Here is a 16494-nt window from a genome sequence, read left to right as displayed (position 1 = left end):
GTGTCAGGTGAAGGTAACACAGCTCTGGGATGCTACTTCGGCTTGGGTGAGTCCACGATCAGAAACATAAAGAAAAATGCTGAGAAAATAAAAAGTACAGTGATTGATTCATCTGAAGTGTCTTCAAAGATTGTTACCAAAGGGCGTAACCGGCTATGACAAAAATGGAGAAAATGTTGAGTTTGCACATTTAGCATGAAACAAATTAAAAAACAACACTTAGTTCCGATCATCTTTGTGTGAAAGCTTTGGAAATTTATGGTTGCCTTTGTTCAGAGGCTAGTGAGTAAGTGTTAAGAGATAGTTAGCTTCAATGCAAGTAGGGGATGTTTTTCTAAGTTTGTTAATTGTCACAACTTAGCTGTGCATGGTGAGCAAACGAGTGCTGACCACGAAGCTGCTGAACACTACCCTGTGCAGTTGCAGACCATGATAGCTGAGTTAGGCATCACACTAAAGTAGGTGTTTAATGCAGATGAGGCTGGGCTTTTTTGGAAGCATATGCTGAAACGCACTTACATAAGTATGGATGAAGAAACTGCGTCAGGTTTCAAGGCAGCAAAGGATAGATTGACTTTGCTTATGTGTTGCAATGCCAAAGGAGACTGTAAGATGAAGCCTCTCTTAGTTTACCATTCACTAAACCCCCATGCTGTTAAGGGTTTGAGTAAGAATATGTTTCCTGTCCACTGGGCAGCTAACATGAAAGCATGGGTCACTGGTCAAATCTTCGGAAGATTGGTTTGCTAACCATTTTGCTGTTGAGGCTGAACGCTACTGCCGGGAACAGAATCTTGCCTTTAAAGTTCTTATGTTGCTTGACAATGTGCCAGTCCATCCTAAACATTTGGACAGCATTCATCCTAACATAACAGTGCATTTTCTGCTGCCTAAAACACCAACACTTATTCAACCACTCAACCAAGGTGTGATATCCACATTCAAGGCGTATTTTTTATGGTGAACTATCTCTCAGATGCTGCAAGCAACAGACAATTTTGAAAATCCTGGGAGTTTGCCAACGGTTAGGGAATGGTGGAAGTCCTTCAACATCAGACATGCTATCAACAACACTGATGAATCCTGGAAAGAGATCAGGTCTTCCACTCTCAATGGAGTATGGAAATCAATTTGGGTGGAGTGTGTGCACACCTTCAAGGGGTTTCCTGCCTTCACAGCAGTTGTCCAGGATTGTGTGGCCCTGAGCCGTAAAATTGGTGGGGAAGGATTCTGAGGTGTCGAGACTGCTGACATGGTAGAACTCTTGGATTCTCATGATGAAGAATTAAGTGTGGATGACCTTCTGCGTTTAACTCAGACTGAACATGATAACAATGAAGAGGAAGGTGTGGAGTTGCAGGTGAAGGATTTTACGGTAAAGCAAGTGGCAGAATTTTTTAAGGCTGTGGAATGCTTGGCACAAATGGTGATGGACATTGACCCAAATTTAGAACAGAGTCAGCATTTCAGTCGTTCCCTGCAGTCAATCCTTCTTCCCTACAAGCAAATTTATGCTGAAAAACAAAATGCTGCCAAGCAAACAACCCTCACCACTTTCTTCAAACTGGTGTTGCCGGCAGTACCGAGAGTTCTGTGAGTCTTCCTTCACCCCTTGCTGTTCTTGATGATCCTGATGACACACAACCATCCACTTCATCCATGTAAAGCAGCACAACCACTCATCTCCTGAAGCGAACACACCTGCCACTGTTGGTGAGTACTGTACACCCTGGTATGTTAACTTCCTGATTTATTAAGTTGAATAGTACCTTAAATCGATGAAATTTATACAAATGTTGCCTTGTGGTACTGCTTTTGTGTCATATTGGTATGAAAATGTGAATAAATTACAGATAAAACATATTTAGGAAGCCCTCCAGAACAGATCCCTATTTTCTCCATTTAAATAATTATTCACATTATGCTTTTTCACATTACGCGTCGAGTACAAGGAACATATCCCCCACATATAACAAGGATAAGGTGTAGTTGTTAATTTAGTTACACAGTACAAAGTGTGGAGACACCTGAGTACATTTCCATGCATAATATAAAATTAGCACCACACTTTCAGTTGTTGCTCTAATCAACAGTCAGTTTACAATTCTGGCTATCATTACTTTCCTTGGTATCATTATGTTAATTTTTGCAGTGTTGCAATTTCTCTGCTAAAATGGGAGCAGTTTAGTAGAAATTCTGTTTGGGTTGCCTTTAGTATGTTACGAAATCCCGTAACTGGATCACTTACCAGCAAAGATAGAGAGGTCCATTGAAGTCTGATGGTACTATTTTTAAAAGTATTTATTGATAAAGGGCACAAAAATAAGATTAATGCAAACATACAGATAATATACATCGTCACTACTAAATCTAAAGCGCGGGTATAATAAGAATCGAAGAAATAGCTCTTTCGTTGTCTAGCGGAAAATGTATTGTCCGATGGAAATACAAAAGTCACTTTTAGTTCGTTCAAGCTGTAGTGTTTTGGGTTTAAGAGAGAGACGGTTTAAACTTGCCCAGTCTTTAGGGTGCCAATCCGTTGAGTCGGGGAGTTAGTTTCCCCGTTGTTAGCTTAAAGCCATTTTCCGTGTTACACGCCACCAGTCCCAGGCAATGGAACTGAACGCACGTGGCCGCCTTCAAATGGCCCCCCGTTGTCACGGGAGTGCTAACGTTTCTTCTGGTGCGTCTGAAGGGGTTGTTCCCCAGACCTTCTTTTATCCTTACTCACGGGGTCTCAGATGTCAGTCAGGTTGGGATGATGCAATCCCCCAACCAGCCCACTCTGGTCATCCCCTGAGGGGCTTCAATGAATAGTACAGTACTCAATACACAACTTGGTCGTCCGGAGACAATGGCCATGTCCCGTAGCTCGTAGCTTTGCATCGCCGGGGTTACGAGGCATTTTGCACGTCTCTCTCTCATTTCCTGGGCCCCTTGACCCAACCCAACAGTGATCTTGCGATTCTCACAAAGGAGGGGGCTACGGACGTAACAAGTAGAAGAGATTTAATTTGAGAATTTGGCTCTTGTATACTTGGAAGCTGTTGATAATTATGCCTTACATTTTACAGTTTGAAGTTTTTCCAGAGCAGGAGTAGATTAGCATTTTTGAATCAAATTTGAAGTTTTGAGCACTTTTACTTTTGTTTTCCCTTTGGACCAGAAGATATGAAACAAGCTCATGTGATTCAGGTTTCCATGTCTAAATAAAGGTTTCTTCTTGGAGTTATAACATAATTATTCTCAATGATTCCAATGTTGACAGTTCTCTTTTGCAGCTTCTACTGCATCTGTTCATTGCCACAGTGTCTCCTGCATGGGAGATGTATTCCTACACACACAATGTTGCATGTTGGTGTAATTCTGAGTTATTGAATCACCTGCCTGTTTGTTTCAATTTTTTATTTTGCCATATGGCTGAAGAAATGAAATTGCTTAATTTTTATCATAGATTCATAGATTTTATAGCTTTGAATCACAGAGGACATATAAAGGTTGAAAACTATTCATATACTTAAGGTTTTTAAAGTGCGGAGTTAAAAGAACCTCTGCATCACAGCTCCAGCAGCACAAGTTGAATTTCACCTTCCTCGCTCTCTGTGTAACAACTGTGTATTTGCCATAAATGTGAGGGATCGTATGCTTCAGTTTTCATCTACATTCCAAAGATCTATATGAGTGGGTAGATTAATGGCCTTTTATAAATTGCCTCTTTTCTATTCATTAATAGTAGAATTTGGAGTGTAGAGAGTTGATGGGAGTGTGAGGGAAATGGAATGGGACGGGATTAAGTCAATTACCTGTGAATGGAATGTTGATGATTGTCTAGTTGGGCCGAAGGGTCTACTTTTTATGCTTTATAATAGATTGAATTTCTGTGAAAGATCTTTCTCCTGAAATATGGAGGACATTGATTTAAGTGGGAGAGAGAGGTTCTGCTGAAGGTAAATTTTCGATTTTTTTCACCCCCTACTCTAACATCATGGAAATATAACAGTTTGCAGTTTTATTCTGCAAAGTAAACCCCCTTTAGCTCCAGAGGAAGAGTTTTGAAGTTCATGCTGATGCACATGCCAAGTATGAAGCCTGCTTACTAAAAGTCTCTTAAATCTTAGCCAGTGACACCACTGTTCATGGACAGTGCATTATGAACAAATGGTGAGATCAATGTTATCATGTAGTTAAATTACATAATTTTAAAGCCTGAACTAGGTCTTATTGTTTTGAGTTTGTTTGTCTTCCATACTGTGATTTCAACCTTAATTACATGAGTGCCAAGATTATAGTAGCCTGTATGCCACAGAGAATAAGAAGTATTGTGAACTTATTGACAGTATTTTTCTGTTTATAATTCTTTGAATTTTCTTCAATTTCAACATGTTGTTATATTAAAAGCATTCTTTGTTGAAGGGCATCTGTACATTCTACATCTTCAAGTTAAAAGCATCAAATCTTAGTGCATGTCAAAGGCAAATGATGCAAGTGAGACTCAGAACAGTATCGAATTTTACATAGAATTGCTCATTTGATAGAAAGAATACTGTTGTCTCTGTGTATAGTTTATTATAATGTTTAGTTGAACCCTGTGAATGTGACTGCCAAATGCTTCATTTTAAACTTTTCATATAGTACTTTAGAGTTTTCAATGAAGCTGATTGCTAGTACTTATTTCCACTTCAATTTGATCAGAATCAGGTCTGTTGTCATTCATTGACTTCAGTCAGGAAATTTGTTGTTTTACGGCAGCAGTATAGTGCAATCCAGAAATAAGAGCCTAAGAGATTGCAGCTAATATAACTAGCTCCAGAAGTTGCAAAAGAAAATGAAGATAAGTTCCTGCTTGACCTAGAAAGTTGTTATAATTATTGATAATTGAACATGTGACAGTTCGGAGTCTAGAGTTGGTCAATAATGGGGTCTAGAAGGTTGATCTCACAAATGTGTAAGTTTTTGTTGAGCTAAAGAGATTACTACACTTAAAATCTATACACAAATACACCCCCATTTTAGCTGCAACTCAACACAAAATGATTAATTTAACCTTTTACTCCATTTGCCCAAACTTTGCCAAGACATGCTCATTGAATTCAGAAACACCTTGATCGTACCTCTTTTCAAGAAAAAAGGCAGCAAAGCCGACAGTAGTAACTACCACAACATCTCGCTGCTGTCGATTGCAAGGAAGACCCTAGCCTGCATCATTCTCAACTGTCTAATCACCATCATGTCAGAGAAGAAGCCACCCTAGAAGAAGCACCATTGATATAATATTCACTTTCTGACAGCCTCAAGAAAAATGCAGAACCTAGATCTATACATTGTATTCATAGGTTTAACCAAGGCCTTTGAACACAGTAAACAAAGAAATGCTCTGGACAATCTTGTCAAAATTGAGATGCCCATGCAAGTTTGTCAGTCCTACTGTGACTGGCCTTGTCCTCTTAAATGGGAAGCTTCAGCGCCATTCAGTATCCGAAATGACGTGAAGCAAGGGTGTGTGCTGGCCCCCCTTGTTATTCAGCTTCTTTTTTACATGCGTATTCAACCATGCAGTCAGAGACATTGAACATAGGGTGTGCTTACATTACAGACTTGATGGATCATTGTTTGATCTGTGTCACCCAAATCTAAATCTAAGGTGGTTAAGAGATTCATCTTCGAAGCAGTTAATGTGGTGACCGCACTGTAGTGGACTACAATAATCTGATCTGCAACTAGTTACTGACAGGTTTGCAGAAGGCACATGTCTGTTTGGCCTAACCGTCGGATTGGACAGAACAGAATCCTTGATTTAGTCGGCTCCTGGATCCCCTGACGTGCCATATTCCATCACCATCGAAGGCACAGCATTGAGGTTATTAAAGAAATTTAAATATCTTGGCAGTGTCATTTCCAGTGATGGTTCCTCAGATAAAGAAATCAACACCAGGATTTGCAAGGCTAGTCAGAGCCTGGGCCACCTATGATCTCGTGCTAAGCCAGCACAATATCCAGATGTCCACTAAGATCAACTTGTACAAGGTTGTTGTCCTCTCTGGCCTCCTGTATGGTTGTGAAACATGTATACAAAAAGACAACTCAAACTGCTTCCACATACACAGCCTGAAATCAATTATGGGTACCCATTGGCATGACCATATTTCAAAACTGGAAGATTACCAGTATTGAAGCCACAATCCTGAAAGTGCAGTTTTGTTGGATCTCCATTGGTGTTATATGCATGGAGAACTCCAGACTCCTTGTTTAAGGTGGGGTTGCTCCCCTGCATCTGGAACATAGGGCATGAAACAGTACTGGTTGGCATGCCTTGGTTAAACTTGCTCAGAGCAACTTAGAAGATTGGCATCATGCGGACCTGGAAATAACCCATCAGAAGAGGAAAGCAGCAGTAACATCCGTGCCAACGGAATCAGAGCAGCTCTCTTGTCCCCACTGTGAAGGCCTATGCGGTTTAAGAATTGACCTATACAATCACCTCCCGATACACATCAGATGAGCTGTACAATCACACAATCGTCATTGTCAAATTCAGCAGACAACCCACTTTCCTGAATAGTCTCTTTATGCCCTCTTTGCAATTAACTTTCCTACCTATCTTTTATGAGTTATTTTGGTGCCTTTATCTAATTTGCTTATACAGTCGGCCCTCCTTACTCGCGGGGGATTGGTTCCAGGACACCCCACGGATACCAAAATTCGCGGATGCTCAAGTCCCTTATTTAACATGTATCAAAGAGATGGTCTTTAGGACCCAGCGGAACCCTGAACTTTATTTAACATGTCTCCATGCAGTGGACATTAGGACCCGGCGCAGCTCTGAATCCAGTGTTTCTATTCACGAAAATAATCACGACCGTGATTGAAAATAAGGTGGAAATAATAAAGCAATCGGAAAGAGGTGAAACGCTATCGGTCATTGGAAAAGCGTTAGGCTACAGTCGGTCAACGATCAAAACAATTTTAATGGAGAATGTGAAAGCTACGATTATTATTAAGCAACACAGTGGTTAAATTGTTGAAATACGTATGTTCCTTAAGTGTTGTATATGCATAGAAAGGTAAAATATGTACTGTATGCTAAGAAAAACGTTTGATTAACTAACACTAAAATAATATTGGATGTACCTGTTCTGACTTTAAATCCGACTTTAAGACAGACTCAGGAACGGAACTCATTCATAACCCGGGGACTGCCTGTACTTTTAAGTCATTTCTAGATTGCTTATAATACCTAATACAATGCAAATGCTATGTAAATAGTTGTTATACTGTATTGTTTAGGGAATCATGACAAGAAAAAAAGCCTGTATATGCTCAAGCAACAAGTGCTGGAGAGAGAACTTTCGGGTTTTCCTGATCCGTGGTTGGTTGAATCCGCGCATACGGAATCTGCGGACGAGGAGGGCTGACTGTATACATTGTTAGACATTGATGCCCTCGTACTGATCTCTCATTACTTCTTGTCAACTACAACATGAACCATTTGTGACAACTTGCTATTATTTCCTGTAAGCTAGCCAATGTCCTTTCCAAGCCAGTAGCTTATCTCCTAACCCATGAGTTTTCTTTATTTTCCACACAACATTTAGTGCACCATCTTGTCAAATGCCTTCTGGAAATTTTCTCAAATTGTTCTATGGATTTAACAGTTGTTAAATTAGCTATTTTTTTCTGTTTCCTTCTTTTGAATCAAAAAGTGCTGTTTCCAAGCTGTTTGAATTTTCCTCAAAACCAATGAATTTTTAGAAATAAAAACGCACACTTTGGATATCTCATTCTTCATTTCCTTTAAGGCTCTGGGATGAAGTCCATCAAGACCTGGCGATTTGTCAGCCTGAGATTCAACAATTTGTTCAGTATCATTTACATGGTGATGTGAAGTGACTGGGTAAAGTCAATTTCCAATCACTCTGCTACTCTCATCTTGTATGGAATCTCATTCATATTTTTTTTAAATACTTTGTGCAGATCCCTTTACAAAACAGGATCCAGGGACTGCTCTTATTTTCTAGTGATTGATTCATAGAAGGCAACTGTTGGTGGGGTCAGTTTATCTGGAAATTCACTGTTCAGCATTTTACAATTGAACTTTACAATTGTATTTAATTTCTCCAGAATAGTACAATTCAAATTTTACCCTTCCCTACTTGAGGTTTTTATTGTTAAATCATAGTGTGAGTAATTTGTTACCTTTTAGTATCGCCTGAATTTTAACACCAGTTTTCTAGAGACAGCACCGAGTATTTTGTAATTTCAATTGTCTGCTTTAACTTCAGGTCTTTGGGTGATAGTTTTAAGCCCTTAGTCATTTCTATCCTTTTCCTGTTGCAAAGTACTAGTTTCTCTGTGGCATAAGCCAAAGAAATGCATCAAGATTTACTAGCATTTGAATGGTTGAAGTTAATAGTGATAGAGTTTATATTTTAATTTTCCTAAATCATGTTAACCACACATTAATGCTGTCAATGTGGTTGAATATGGTAGGTTGGCCTCCATTCTTCATTAAAAGTTCATCATGTACTTCCCGTACATCAGGTATTAGACACAAACAGCAACTGGGTGATACTTGATTTAGAAAGCATGATAGACCTTACTTACCCTTTTGGGTATAAAATACTAGTGATCATGAGATATTGTCTTATAAGGCCTTGAAATGAGGTTGAGGAGGGGATTAAAGGAGTAGCCATGATTTAAGGTGGAGCAGACTCAATAGGCCAAATGGCTTATTTCTGCTCCTATTTCTTATGGTCTTGTATTTAATTGGAATATCCTTGTACCACAACACCTCCTCTGTTCCCACTGGACCTCACATTTTAGTACCAGAGCCCTTGTTTTTAAATTAGGTCCAAGTCTGCAGAACACATATTCTCTCAGTTAGAGATATATTCACTTTCAGCAGAGCTTTGTTGATTGAGTTTGCTTGACCACAGTTATTTTTGTTATTCATTACATTTTTTAAAATCCTTCATTGCTAATAGTTTCAGGTTGTGCCTGTTGGAGTTACATTGCCCATAAGTAGTCAGAATTTTTAGATTTCAGATGATCATCTGCAAGAAATGTTGTTTTTGTTTGTGAGTGCATAATGTAATTTTCCTGATACAAATTACTCTTAACAGTTTCCACATGTCTTTTGAAAATCCATGTCCGTAGCATATTACCAAATAATTTTTACTATTTCATCTTGGTCACCAGCCCTGGAGAAACATTTCCATCCTGTGAGCTAGATGCAGCATTTTTCCTACAGCTGATTACCACATTTCCTGTTAAACACCAATCCTTTTTGTTCCACTGCATCATTAATACTTTCCACATTCTAACACACTTCTTGATCTCTTTACCAATTAATACACATGGTTAATGTTTATTAAAGCACCAATACAGTATTCTCATGTTAGCAATTTGACTGCTTTGGATCTTTTTTTTTAATCAAGCTGCTTCCAAGTCCAGTGTTCTCTGTGAGAATGTAACAAGTGTCAATGTAGTTTGCTCATTGCAAGAAGATCTTTTCAAGATTGCACTAACTGTGACTGTCATTCTCTGTAAGTAAGGTACATGGAGTTTAATTTCTTCCTGCACTCGCCTTATCACAGTAAATTGCACCACCCTACCCACCTCCAAGAAAATATACTTGTGGTTAGTGCCAGAATGCAGTGACCTTTTAATATCAATAAGAATATCTATGATGTTGAACACTTAACTGTCAGAAATCTCATTTCTTCCCCAAGAAATTGGAGGTTCATTCTTAATTTGGTATCAGAATGCAGTGACCTTTTTCTTAAAATTTATTGTCATTTGCATCAAGATACAGTGAAAATGTTGTCTTGCATACAGATCAAATCTTTACATAGTGAATTGTGTTAGAATAAAGTAAAACAATAACAATGCAGAATAAACTATAAAAACCATCAAAAAGGTGCATTGCAGATAAATGATGACGTGCAAGATCATAATGGGGTAGATCAAAGCCAAGAGTCCGTCTTAATGTACAAGTGGACCCTTGAGCCTGGTGATACATGCTTTAGGGCTTTTGTATCTTCTGCCCAATTGGAAAGTGGAGAAAAGAGAATGTCTGGGGTGGGTTGGATCTTTGATTATGCTAGCTGCATTGCTAAGGCAGTGCATATAGAGACCATAGAGAAGATAAACATAAAGGTATTTTCTGTCCATAGGAATAACTGCAGGGAGCCTTCCAACTTTATGATAGGACCACACCTGACGTACAATGAGCAGTTTTGGTTACTCTGTCTTAGGAAGGATATATTGCCTCTCAGTATAATTCAGGGTAAACTTACTAGAATGATGCTTGGATTCCAGGAATTAATGAACTATGCAAAACCATTAATATTCATGAAACCACATACTCAGAGGCTACTTTCATCATCGCTGGAGACCTTAACCAAGTGTTGCTGATTAGAGCTTACCCAAAGTTCTGTCAACACATCAAGGTGAGCACACGAGGAGGAAGCATACTCGACCACTGCTACTCTCCCTTCCGCAACATCTACAAAGTACTTCTCCGCCCTCTGTTTGGAGAGTCTGATTATTCCTCCATCTTGCTCCTGCCCCCCTAGAGGCAGAAACTGAAACAGGAAGTGGCCTAGTGGAAATCATCCACTGCTAGTCCAGCTAATCAAACTCTGTTATATGACTGTTTTGGTAGTGTCACCTGGGAGGTATTTTGAGCTGAGGACATCTCCGACTACACAGAGGTGGTCACAAGCTTCATTCGGAAGTGCTTTGAAGACATTGTTCCACAAAAATTAGTTCAGGTCTACCCAAACCAGAAGTCTTGGATAAATAGTTCAGTGTGTGTTGCTCTCAGCGCAAGGAATAAATCCTTCACCCCCGGAGACAAACAGGAGCTCAAGAGATGCCACTATGATTTATGTAGAGTCGTCAAAGTGGCAAATCGGCACACGGACTAAATCAAGTCATTACTTTACGACAATGACACACGCAGCATATGGCAAGGACTGCACACCACCATGGACTTCATGAGGAAACTCAGTAGTATAGTTCGCATTGCCGCCTCGCTCCCGGGTGAGCTAAGTGTTTTTATTTCACACTTAATTCAAGGTTGGTGAGACTGAACCCTTGAGGAGAGCCGCCGATGAGACCTACTCCTTGGTCACCTCCGAGGGTAGGTACGTAGGACATTCCAACGTGTCAGCTGCTGCAAAGCATCCCAGGGCAGGTCCTCAAAGTGTGTGCAATACAGCTGGTTGGTGTGTGTACAGACACGTTAATCTCTCCCTTTCCCAGTGTCTAGAGTCCTCTTGTTTCAATTTGCCCTTCATTGTCTCAGTATCTAACAAAACCAGAGTAGCATGCCTGGACGATTGGCGCCCTGTTGCATACACCACAATTATATGCAAATGCTTTGAGAGGCTGGTTAAAGACTACATCTGCAGCATGCTACCACCCACACTGGACCCCTTACAATTCACCTACTGATGGGACCAGTCTATTGATGATGCCTTAGCCACAGCACCACACACCATCCTCACTTACATGGAGAAGATGGATGCATATGCTAGAATGCCATTCCTAGATTATAGTTCAGAATTTAACACCATAATTCCCTCCAGACTTGACTGGTAGCTCAGAGACCTTGGCCTGTACCCCGCCTTGTGCAGCTGGATCCTACACTTCCTATAGGATAGTTGACAGGTCATAAGCATGGACTCCCTTATCTCTGCCTTTCTGACCCTCAACACAGGTACACCCCAGGGTTGTGTCCTGAGTCTCCTCTTCTATACCCTTAACACTCACACCTGTGCTCCCACACACAGCTCCAATCTGCTTTCCAAATTTGCAGGTGACACAACATTGATCAGCCTTATTTCTAGCAGTGATGAGACAGCCTACAGTGAAGAGGTTGACACCCTGACACAGTGGTGCCTAGAAAACAACCTCTCCCTCAATGTCCAAAAAGCAAAAGAGCTGATTGTGGATTACAGGGTGACTGGAGACAGGCTCACCCTGATCAACATCGATGGGTCTGCAGTTGAGCGGGGTGAGTAGTTTCAAGTTCCTCAGTAGACACATCACTGAAGATCTCACCTGAAATGTACACACCAGCTGTGTGGCAAAAAACACAACAGCATCTCTTCCACCTCAGGTGACTGAAGAAGTTCAGCATGAGCCCCCAAATCCTCAAGATGTTCTATAGGGATACCATTGAGAACATCCTGCCTGACTGTATCACCGCCTGGCAGGGGAACTGCACCAACCTTGATCACTGGGCACTGCAGAGAGTGGTACGGAGAGCCCAACGCATCTGTTGATGTGCACTTCCCTCCACTGAGGATATTTATAGCAGCAGGTGCAGAAAGAAGGTCTGGAAGGTCTTTGGGGATACCTGTCACCCTAACCATAAACTGTTCCAGCTGCTTCTGTCTGGCAAACACTAGCACAGCATTAAAGCTAGGACCAACAGGCTTTGGGACTGTGTTTTCTACAAGCTATTAGACTTATAAATTCACGTCTATAATTGTGACGGAGTCATAACACAAAGTTTTTTGCTCCTTCATGTTGTGAGATGGATGTAAGATTTAAATAAATTCAATTATTACAGTAAAATACCTTAATATGGTCTTGAAATGTCCCAAAATGATATTCACCCACTTAATTGGTTGTTACATTTCTGAAAAAACGTGGTAACAATTTAAAGTTAGCATTTTTGTAGGCAATGAGATAACCAATGAAGTTAAATACTGATGACAGCATAATGATTAGCTCAAAAAGCTTAAAAACTACAGATAGTGGGAATCTGAAATGAAAACAAAACAGAAAATGCTGGAAAAATACAGCAGGTCAGGGCATGTGTGTCAAGAGGAACAGAGCTATAAGTAGCATAAGGAATTACTATTTTTAGCAAGTGAAGAGCCAATGAAATGGTATCTCCCGTTGGCCTGCTGTGACCATAGGCAAATCAGCATTTGGATAAACATTGCTTTATCAAATTTGTTTGGGGGAATATTTTTGTGCTTGCATTCCTGCACCACTTGGTCAGTCTAGTGATGAAATCATCTATATTGTTGTTGGGGGTCTTTTGCAGCTATGAGAGCCCAAAGTATGCAGTAAAGATATTACCTCCATTCCCCAAAACACTGTTCAAAGCCTCAAGTGTGTTTGTCATTTCAGATTTGTTCCTTAAGTGCAAAACATTGAAGTATTTCTGTCCACGTTCCTTCAAGTTCATGTAAAGCAGCATGAGTTTCATTACTTCGTCCAGCTCTGCCACTGGTATTAAAATTGGTAGGAGTTTGATGTGGTATCGGAAGGTTTTCTATCATTGCAGCCAGGTTCCAGTGGTCAGTTTTGCCATAGGTGCAGCCTAATATAGATTGGATACTTGGAATAGAGAGAGTATTCTTATTTTGACTCTCATTGCCAAGATGTTATGTACTGCTTGGAACATAACAACACATTTTATTATTGTATTGTATACAATAATACAATACAATTATATTATATTGTATTGGGCAACTTACATTTTGGAAACTAAGAATTGGGTCCGCTGAGATGAAATACATGCGCGTTGCAAAGCCGCGCTCAAAAGAGGGTGCCTCCTGCGTGCAGGAGGTCCTGTGGATCAGCCACATGGGCACTTGCCACGTTCTTTAATCGATTTGTTTCAGTACAGAGGACATCTACAAAAGGTGATGACTCAAGAAGGCAACATCTATCACTAAGGACCCTCACCATCCAGGACATGCTGTTTCTTTACTAGGGAAGGGGTACAGGAGCCTGAAGGCCCACTCTCAATGTTTTAAGAACAGCCTCTTCCCCTTTGCCATCAGATTTCTGAATGGTCCATGAACACTACCTTGCTCTTCTGCTTTTGTATGATTTATTTCTTCATTTCTTTGTAATTTACAGAAACTTTTTGTCTTGCACAGTACTGCTGCCACTTAGCACCAAATTTCATGACATATGGCAGTGATAATATACATAATTCTATGCTTTGAGTTGAGCTGTTGGGTGTGGTTTTCTTTGCTTTTCTTCAAGATTCAACATTATTCAAGATTCAAAATTTAAATTTATTTTTTATGTGTGCAGCGAACCATGCAGTGAAACATGTTGCTTACACTAATAACCAACACACCCATGGGTGTGCTGGGGACTGCAAATGTTGCCACACATTCTGGCACTAACATAGGATGCTCACACTGCTTGGCAAAACATAACAAAAGCATAGAATACAACAAATCACTGCAGCAATTCAAGGACCATTCTTCCATCCCACTCACACACGCACACAGTCCAAAAACCCCGGCTGTCTTCAACATTTATCCTCCAGCAGACTTGGACTCAGACTCAGACTCAGGCTTTTGACTTTCCCAATGAACTCGTAGACTTCAGATTCAACTCTCGGCCTCGATCCTAGGCATCGACCCCAGGATTGCTGATCACCGAACATTAGGCCTCAAAGTCCGGACTTGCCAATTTGAAAACTCAGGCTCTTACCCACACGGAACTCTATATAATAATTCTGGTGTTCATTTTGAGATAATGAACCAGGCTGATACACCTTTTTCTGAGAGGTCTGGGGCAAATTTGCAAGTAGAAAGTTAGCACAGCTGTAATGTTTTTTTCAGATAATCTTTTCAAAAATGTGAATTACATGACAAAAGTTATGAGACATTTTTTATTTCTTCAGGCAGAACATGGGCCATTTGTGAGGTGCAACATCAATTTCATTTAAATTGAATTGCAGTAAAGAGTGAAGCCAATGAATGGGATGTGCAAAAGCAAATTTCATATTTCAGAACTGAACAATAAGAAATCCAGTATCTGGACGGTTAGGGACCCAATCTGATTGCTGCTGTAGAAGTACATTGCCTTGCTCTGGACTCGGGCTCTTGAGGCCTTGCTCTGGACTCAAAAATAGGTGCAGCTGACCTCAAGTACTGCTGTTGCTAGCAGTTCTGACCTTGGCGAAACTTTGATCTCCTAGAAGGAGCTCCATCAAGCATTGACATTTTGGTTACACGTGCAGAAAATTGCATGGTGTAGGTAAAGGTCACAAACGTGACAATGTAGCAGGTAGTTTAAAAAAATTGCTTCCATTTAAAATACACATCAGATTAGACAGTTTCTGAGGAGAAAGGATCCTTTGAATCAATAAATGAATGGCAATCAACCTGAAATGTTCCCTCCTTTCCTTTAGTCTTCATTTTCTCACTTTATTATTCCAGTGGGATCTTTGCTCATGTACCTTTGTGTCTTAACGTGACCTTAGCAGCCTGATACTTTCTGCCATGTCTGAGTTATTGTTCATAAACTTCTGAATTGGCAGATTTATGTTTGCATAGTAACATTAATATTAACAAATAAAATATGCTTCTTGAAATATGAAAGCCACTCTGGTCATTGCACACAAAACTTTAAGATAAAAGAGAGCTCTTCTGCCATCCTTTGAGTGGGCTGACCTAATATGGGAAGTAAACTTATCAAAGGTCCAATTACAGGGTAATATGCTATAATTTTAAAACATTTGTGCTTACTGAAATTGTTTCTTTTCTTTGAATAGCTACATAATGAGGATGATTCTCCAGAGACAGCTGAAGCTGTGCAGTCAAATGTTCCCACAGAGTCTCCTCAGACAGTACTATCTGAAAGAGAGGTACCACCACCACCTTACAGCAGTGTGTCATTGGGAGCAACTGCGTCAGTCACAGGTGAGATTCAGAGAATCTTTACTGTTTCAATTGTTTTGTTGGTTGTATGCATAAGTGGTAAGCTGTTGTTGCCAAGGTTTTGGTGAGACAGACTATAGAGGTTAAAAAACCATGAACAAAATATACTCCCCATGGTATTTTAGGGAGAAGCTGAAGTTTAATTCAGTGATGATGGAGTGTCAATGTATTTCTGCATCAGGATGGTGTGTAATTTAAAGTTGAGGGTTGTAATGAGTATACTGTTCCAATATTTCCTATTGGTATAGGTCTTAGGTTAAGACGGAGATGTAGAAGAAGTCTAGGTGATTATCCCAGTCCAAATTGCAGTTTGTATATGCTGCAGCCACAATATATCAATAGTAGAAAGAATGAATGATTATGGTGGTTGAAATATAGCAATTAGTTGGTCTGGTGTGCCCTGCGTTGTGTTATGCCTCTTAATAGTTATTGAAATGGTAAGTGGTGAATATTTAGTCACACTATTGACTTAAAGGTTTTGGAACAACTTCAGGAGTCAGGAAATCGGTTACTTACTCAAAGTGTCCACACTCTGACTAGGTATTGTCATTAGAGTAGACTTAAGTCACTGGTCTTCTTGAGTTTATAGTGCGCAGTGTCCCATCGAGATGTTGGGATGTGGAAGATTCGAAGATGGTATTGTCCTTGAATATCAATGGGCGGGGATTGAATTCCTTTGGAGAAGTTATTGGCTGAATTTATGTAGCATTTAAAGTGCCTTGAAAAAAGTATTCAGCCTATTGGACTATTTTGACATTTTACTGTCTCATTTTCTAAATTTAAAATA

At 40.0% G+C, this 16494-nt stretch overlaps 1 protein-coding gene across 6 annotated transcripts in view; it reads left to right on the top strand.

Annotated features, from left to right (window-relative positions):
* The window catches only part of ndfip2 (Nedd4 family interacting protein 2), an 81756-nt gene that overhangs the window by 14684 nt on the left and 50578 nt on the right, over positions 1–16494 (top strand). For all 6 annotated transcript variants that reach the window (XM_059970389.1, XM_059970390.1, XM_059970388.1 and 3 more), the window contains exon 2: positions 15542–15689. In XM_059970389.1, coding sequence (XP_059826372.1) covers positions 15542–15689 — 148 coding nt within the window. The remainder of the gene's footprint in view (positions 1–15541; positions 15690–16494) is intronic.

The sequence above is a fragment of the Hypanus sabinus genome, chromosome 5 (assembly GCF_030144855.1).
Source record: "Hypanus sabinus isolate sHypSab1 chromosome 5, sHypSab1.hap1, whole genome shotgun sequence".
In the NCBI taxonomy this organism is placed as follows: domain Eukaryota; kingdom Metazoa; phylum Chordata; class Chondrichthyes; order Myliobatiformes; family Dasyatidae; genus Hypanus; species Hypanus sabinus.
The sequence above is the reverse complement of the archived record's forward strand: the minus strand, read 5'-3'. Positions and strand labels throughout refer to the sequence as shown.